This window comes from Sitodiplosis mosellana, unplaced genomic scaffold (genome assembly GCF_009176505.1).
Source record: "Sitodiplosis mosellana isolate CC-2019 unplaced genomic scaffold, AAFC_SMos_1.0 Smas_scaffold_6226, whole genome shotgun sequence".
In the NCBI taxonomy this organism is placed as follows: Eukaryota; Metazoa; Arthropoda; class Insecta; order Diptera; family Cecidomyiidae; genus Sitodiplosis; species Sitodiplosis mosellana.
In genome coordinates, this window is record NW_022601467.1 from 13,723,496 (window position 1) to 13,730,532 (window position 7,037).

The 7,037-nt window shown below is 35.7% G+C and overlaps 2 protein-coding genes across 2 annotated transcripts; both read right to left on the reverse strand.

Moving 5' to 3' along the window:
* Positions 1 to 53: 53 nt before the first annotated feature.
* LOC129579419 (uncharacterized) lies at positions 54 to 1,587 on the reverse strand. The gene is made up of 4 exons (XM_055469500.1): positions 1,162 to 1,587; positions 923 to 1,066; positions 805 to 858; positions 54 to 732 (listed from the first exon to the last, which is right to left on the reverse strand). The coding sequence occupies exons 1-4, from the start codon at positions 1,250 to 1,252 to the stop codon at positions 476 to 478; spliced, it is 546 nt and encodes a 181-aa protein (XP_055325475.1). The 5' UTR covers positions 1,253 to 1,587; the 3' UTR covers positions 54 to 475.
* Positions 1,588 to 2,127: 540 nt separating this feature from the next.
* On the reverse strand, positions 2,128 to 6,044 carry LOC129579421 (transmembrane 9 superfamily member 3). The gene is made up of 6 exons (XM_055469501.1): positions 5,498 to 6,044; positions 5,149 to 5,344; positions 4,681 to 5,039; positions 4,296 to 4,594; positions 3,527 to 4,192; positions 2,128 to 3,440 (listed from the first exon to the last, which is right to left on the reverse strand). Exons 1-6 carry the CDS (start codon positions 5,567 to 5,569, stop codon positions 3,296 to 3,298), a joined length of 1,737 nt encoding a protein of 578 aa, XP_055325476.1. The 5' UTR covers positions 5,570 to 6,044; the 3' UTR covers positions 2,128 to 3,295.
* Between the last annotated feature and the right edge of the window lie 993 nt (positions 6,045 to 7,037).

Genomic DNA, 7,037 nt, shown 5'->3' on the forward strand with positions numbered 1-7,037 from the left:
TGGTCTCCGTTGTTTTCTCGTTGGGGAGAAAGAAACATTTCAAAATAACTCAATTTTGGTGCGTTCATATCATTACACTAAAATTACTACAAATTTATTGAAGAATAATCAATGAAACTTGACATAAGGTTAAAATTCGAATTCAACAACGATTACATTCGGAAAATCATATCCACAAATGGGCACATAAAATTGGATGCAAACGATGAGAAAAAAAAATTTTATGATAAAAATGAATGTGTAAACATAACCTAAAGGTTTTTTTCAGTTCTGTACATTCACTGAATCAGATCCTAAAACGATCCTTAACACGAGAGACTTGTTCAGTGCTTCCATCGACGGCACATTCGGTTTGATGTGAATGAGATTGAAGCGAGCTGTGGATGTGTTTTGGTTGTTGTCCAATGGAGACAAATGCAAAATTGTTATGTATCGACAGTTTTGTAGAGAGCGAACGCGATAGAGATGGCGAGAGTTATCGTAGGAAATCGTCCAGAAAGTCTTCGTCTTGGGAGGTTTCTGAATCGCTGGCCTCTTCGGTTTCATTGTCATCGTCCATGTACTCCAGCATGCCTAGATTTTGATTATTATTGTTGCTGCGACGTATCAGTCGTTCAGTCATTCGGGTGAAACTTTGCCTTAGCTGTTGCACTTCTTCGATAATTTCTTGCCTACATATCTGTAGCTCAAGCATCACCGATTTGTGTATTTCGTTGTTTTTCTTCTTCATTTCTGCAAAATCAGAACAAAACAATTAGAATAGAAAATTCCATCATTCAAAATAAATCCGTCACTTGCACATACCAGTCAGCAGCGATAGGACTTCATTGTGAACTTTCAGTAGTTTTGGTACTTCATCTAAATAAGGACAAAATTGATTTGCTTGTATTTTTGCAGCCACCAATGAAATGTGTCAACATACCGCATTTGCATTTGGAACACCGATCACATTGACTAGATGATGAGGCGTTTGGCACATTTGAATCATCTTCTTCATCGCTGTCAGAGGACATTGATGATAAATCCGATGCATCTTTGTTGTCTTCCGTTCCATTAATACTAAAACCTGAACACATTCAACACAAAAAATTCAATAAAATATTCAAAAAATCATTTAAAAAAAAATTCGGAAAAAAAAATGAAATGAAAACCAAAACAAACCTCGGTACAAATCATTTGAAATGGTTCGACGACGTTTTCGACGTTCATTTATGTCGTCAGATGACGAACGTTTATTACTGTGTAGATTCATTGTCTATTGAACACAATTTTATGCTACGCAAATGTTCCCTTAGCAATTTCGATGTTGATTTTTGAGATTATAATTTCGTTGATGTAATCCTTATTTACAATTTGACACCCGATTTCCGAATACTTTTCCGGATAATTTAATGTGAACAAAGGAACGAAAAATTAAAAGAACCACATCAAATGAGTTTTTCGTATGATGGGGAGTGCATGCAAAAGAACGAAAATGAATATAAACAGTGAGTGAGACGTCGAAGAGACTGACTGTAAACAAATGTCATAGGGAGAATATGTGTAGTTAGGTCGTTTGCATGTGTATGCGTGTGTGCAATGTTGATGTGTTTGTTATTTTGTCAGTGTGTCGTTCGATTCGTTCATATCGTTGTGAGCCGGTTCTGATTCTTCTTCTACTTTATGATTATTTCGGGCTCGTTGTTTTCTTTTTCTGATTCACTTTATGGCATACACCCAATTTCCTCGGTTGCACACTGTTGACAATAATCATCATTAGACTGGTAGTCATTTTGTTTGTTCGCCAGCAATTTACAATGTTTTTTTTTGTTAGTACAATGAATATGTGCCACAATCTGCAAGCAACATGTGTTGACATGAATAAAACTGTAAAGACATGAATCGATATTACCGACCCTTGTATCATCGACACACTCATCGCGCTCGTCTCACTACGGCTTAATTGATAAACACGATACAAGGGAATAGTTGTCCCGGACAACATTCTTTTTCATGCAATTAGAGAAATTTACCATCTTTTTTTTCTAAATAAATTTATATTTTCTTTCTCTCTCCCCTTCATTTGGATACGAATGGAAATAAGCTGGAAAATCCTGAATAAATGCAAGGAAAAGAAAACGCAACAAGTCCTTATTATTTTATATTTAATAATTCTTTTTTTTAAATCTTAGCACATACAGAATCATATCATATTAAAATTAAATTATACACTTAAATAATTAATAATTGTTGTATCATTTCGTGTGTCTATTCGACTTGATTCGTTATGCTTCCTATTCAATTATCAATTTGCTACTTGCTAGCTATTTTTTTCTCTCTTATTTTTGTTGATGTTATTGTGGTTTAGTTTTTGTTTCTTTTCTTCTTTCATTATTGTTACAACGGACACAGTTCAGTCCATATCGAAAAATTTGCTCGATCGTTTTATCTTGTTGTTGATTTTTACATAATATAAAATAATAATTCATTCTCTTTCAGTTTATTTAATAAATTCATCACGATTGGCATTTCTAAATGATAAAAAAAAATCGACTTCAACGAAGGTTTTCTGCGCGCATCATCTTTGTGCAGCAAATGGATAATAATTTAAAAAAAAACGCATAAAATCAAAACTATTTAAAAAAGATAAACACTCTGGTGTGTAACTGAAGAAAAAAATCTGTTCAATGTGATTTGGGTTCAATTTGTTTTCTCGTTTAATCTGAATGTTTAAATTGATTGCGTTCAAAAGTTCAGTCGAAGTTCTGATTTGTTAAAACAGACAGACACTTATTTGGTTCTGCCGATTTTAAATCGACCAACATTCGATGAAGCATCAGACTCTGATCTGGAATGCAGTTTTTTCTCTCTCGCAAGACACGCATTTAACATCTTCAGTGCACAGAGCGATATGTGTTTGGGTGTGGGTGTGGGTGTAAGTGTGTATGTGGCAAAGGTAAATGATAAGAATTTTCAGAGAAGAAAGTAAAAGAAGGAAACAATTGTCAATATAAGAATTCAGTTGCTGCTATTGTTTCACAAGTTCAGTGTTCATATGTCCAAAAACAAAATTCAATACAAAAATTGAAACAATATTCAGGCCTTGAATGTCATTCCTGAGATTTTGGTTCGTGCTCTTTCATTTTGTTAATATTTTTTTTCTTCTCATTTTCGTTTCTAACAAAAGGAACTATTTCAGCATATTTCAATAATGATCACGTAATCAACACCGTAAATGTACGAAATATTACACAAAAATAAACGCATGATGTTTTACAAATTGCTGGCGACTGCAGTGCGGTGCGGTGCGGTGGTTTTAATCGATTTTCACATTTGAATAAATTTTACGTACGAAGAAACTCGTTCCGATGTAGCCAACGGTGCCGCAAATAATTCCAAGCGCTCCACTAAACAATGCCATGTACCCGAAGTAAAATGCGGTCTGGAACAAACCGTACATTCTGCAAAGAGAAGAAAAAAAAATTTCAATAAATTTTTTGGTCAAAATCGCAATTGTCATAAGAGAATGGAAAATGCATTGATTTACTTGGTTTTAAAGAAGAAATAGTAGAATGAATAAACATAAACGTAAATAGCAGTCGATGCGGCTGACAAGAACGACGTCCATTGCCATCGGTAGTCTTCGGCATTCAGCAGGAAATAAGTACAAACGATTGTTACACACACCGTGACAACGATTAGAATGGAGAAAACGAGCAGCATGAATCCATAAACGTAGTAGATTTTGTACGCCCAAAACGATGTGAACACGAAATACATTTCGATAAATATGGATCCAAAGGGGAGCACACCGCCAAGTAAAATGATAACTGCTGGTTCCATGAACCATTTTTTCTCAGGTATGGGCCGTGGTACGGCATTCACACGGCATGGGAAATCGGGTTGACCATTCAGATTTCGGCCAACAACCGTGCCAATTAAATTCAACGGCAAAATGACGAACAGACAAATGCAGGTGACTGCAACCATCGTACCGAATGGAATGGCTCTCGATGCATGGTAATAGATTGCAATGAAATTGATGAAAAACGCTGTGCCGCATACAAAAGTCGGCACCAAAAATGTTGACACCAACATTTGGCGAATCCACACTTTGCCACCCTGACGTGCATACAGTGAACCGCCAAAGTATCCATTCACTGGTGATGTGGCTGCATACACGAAAATGGTCGTTGACAACATTGATCCCCGTCTGAAATAACAAATAACGAAAACATTTTGTGAAAAACACTTGTGACCGAGTTTTTTTTTTTTTGCTTCGAGAAAGAGAGAGAGATGGAGAAACCGAAACATACTCTGTATACAATTCACCAAGAATTGCGAATACAATGACGGAAAATACAACAGTTGTTAATTGATAACCGGTACCAATGAGCGATGAGAAAAGCATATTGTGTGTCGGTGATCGGAATACGTCACCATGCACTTGCTTCCAACCATATTCATCGCCCAAATCGCGTTCCATATCGTCCATTTCCTCATCTTTGCTGTAACGCTGATAATCCTTGCGAAGCGTTCGCATCAAAATCATCGACACCAAACCAACCAAGAATATCACCATCATAAAACTGTTGAATATGCTGAACCAGTGAATCTGAAGGAAAAAGACACACGACACTCTTCAGTGAAATTGATCGATTTTCGACAAAACCGATTCGATTCGAGAAAAAAAAAATTTACTCTGTGTTGGAAGAATGTTGGATCCAAATATTTGTTGAATCGGTCCTTGAATTCCACCGAACTTGGATAGAAACTAACTTCGTAGGTGAATTTGATCTTAGTACCCGGCACAAGTGGTTGCTTATTTTCGGTTGACAATTTTACATCGACAATGCGATTGTTGTTATATCCGATCTCGAATTTCTTATGCGTAAAAATGTGATACTTTTTATCATCGCCACGTTCACCGACCCGTCCCCAAATCGGCAAATCATCGATGTACATTTGATACCAGTAATTATTTTTAACTGCATATGAAAACGCCTTCACTTTCTCTTCATCCAAATCAACCATGCAAATTTCCGTCGGGGCTGCGTCTTCTATTTGATTTTCAGAATTGAAATAAACAATAACAATTACACCGTATTGTGATTTACATACACACATGCACAAACGCACACGCCAGTGCGACTGAATGTTCGGTTTTACCTCTAAAATCGATGGCATATCCACTGTGCTCCAATTCAACACCCTGTAACGCTTCGCTAAGAGTTTCATGATAATGGCCAATAGACTGTTTACCTCCCTGGCAAAACGGCAACGAAAAATATGCATACGTCTCTTGTCGATTATCATATGGTCCAACTGTGTTCATCCACAGCACCACCTCTTCCTTTAGATTATACTGAAAATAATGAAGAAACCCAAAACACAATGTAAATGTATATGTGACGAAAGCATATTTTAAATACACATGAACGCGCGGACAGTCGATGCCCGCAGTTTTGCCATGTCAATTAATTTTGGAATGGACATTTCACTTTTGTTTCCTACTTACATAGTGATTGTGTTCATCTCCAAAAACTATCGTAAATACTATCACTAATACTAAATTTCTTAACAGAGTCATTGTGATTTCCTAATGAAGATCTTTGATGTCACTATTATCGAAACTAATTTCACAAATGTTTGTATGTTCTGGTTTGTTGGTCTGCTTTTTTATTCTTCTGTTTATTTTTATTTATTTATTATTATATTTTGCGGAAATGTGAAGAAAAAAAAACAAACTTAGACAATAGACGAGAATCAAGTCAATGTTCCACAACACATCATCATTGACACACTCACTCACACCGAACTGTTCCGATATTTATCGATTGAAATTGCCAACAATTTAATCACGATTCATCCGTTCGTTGTTGTAGGTATTTCCTTTTTGTCGACAAATTATGCTAATTTTTCTGTATTTTCGGCAATATCTAGTCGCTTCGGAAAATGTATATATAAATGAATACACGTCGACGAAGTTTTTCGCTTTTTTTTGACGTTGTCAACTTTGTGATGATACCTGTAGTGTGGAGAACTTATTATTCATGGCGTTCGCGTCGTTAAATGGACGCTTTCATCCAGTACTTATTCATTCACAATCGTGTTTGTATGTCGAATGTTTTTTTCTTTTCGTGCAGCAATTTCTTTGGATTTTCTTCGATTCGAATTCAAGTTTTGTTCTTTTTTCCCTTTCATACGAAAGAAAATATCAAAAATATTGTCAAAAATATCCAAGAATGCTGCGATTTAAATTGATTCTGCCTTGCATTAGAAAGCTGTCAAGGTTCATGTCATTCAACTAGATGGCGCTTGTATGCACTTCAAGCAATTCCATGTCGTAAAACGAATGTGAATTTCAAATGTGTTCAACCGAATGTTTGACTTCATCATTTAGGTGACATTATGAAGTTTTTGTTGTTTTAGTTGTTTTTCTTGAGAAAGTGATTTAATTATTTCAATCATTTAGAGCAACAAAATACAAATGGAGCACATTGGTTTATCGCCTTTTTTTCCACACATATTTTTGATAAGCCATAACATGTGTGTTTCGATTCAACGAAAAGTTCACGATATCATCAACAACCATGATTACCGTGATAAGCTTATAAAATTTTAAACCATAAATAATTTCATGCGTAATCATACTATGGGATATTAAATGACGATTTTGATCGAAATTGTGACGCAATTGAAAATTAATCCGAAAGTGTGCGATCGATCAAAAAAGTGTACATGTGTGGAACATGATATTTTTAGACAATGGGATGTTGCATATGTTCGTAACAATGTTATACCGTTCATGCTAAATACAATGCTGGTGTTGCGTACATTTATTCGGTAGCATCATGTAAAGTATGCGTGTGTGTACCGTTTGAGAGGAGCAATCAAATTTACAACTGTTCTGCCTTTGGTGTGGCTTTGTCATATTAGCATGCGTGAGCAATGTTGCACTTATTATCCATTTCCTGAATATCCCTCATCTGAATGGAATGGATGTAAACAATAAAATTCGCATAGCGACGCATCCACACATGTCAAATGAACGGCAA

Bases quoted from the DNA above. Each gene is read 5' to 3' on its own strand.
- LOC129579421 (XM_055469501.1), bottom strand. From the start codon at position 5,569: ATGACTCTGTTAAGAAATTTAGTATTAGTGATAGTATTTACGATAGTT. The intron at 5,345-5,497 runs GTAAGTAGGAAA...CATTATTTTCAG, and splicing joins GAGATGAACACAATCACTAT to TATAATCTAAAGGAAGAGGT. The intron at 4,193-4,295 runs GTATGTTTCGGT...TTGTTATTTCAG, and splicing joins CTTGGTGAATTGTATACAGA to ACGGGGATCAATGTTGTCAA.
- LOC129579419 (XM_055469500.1), bottom strand. From the start codon at position 1,252: ATGAATCTACACAGTAATAAACGTTCGTCATCTGACGACATAAATGAA. The intron at 1,067-1,161 runs GTTTGTTTTGGT...GAATGTGTTCAG, and splicing joins TTCAAATGATTTGTACCGAG to GTTTTAGTATTAATGGAACG. The intron at 733-804 runs GTATGTGCAAGT...CTGATTTTGCAG, and splicing joins AGTCCTATCGCTGCTGACTG to AAATGAAGAAGAAAAACAAC.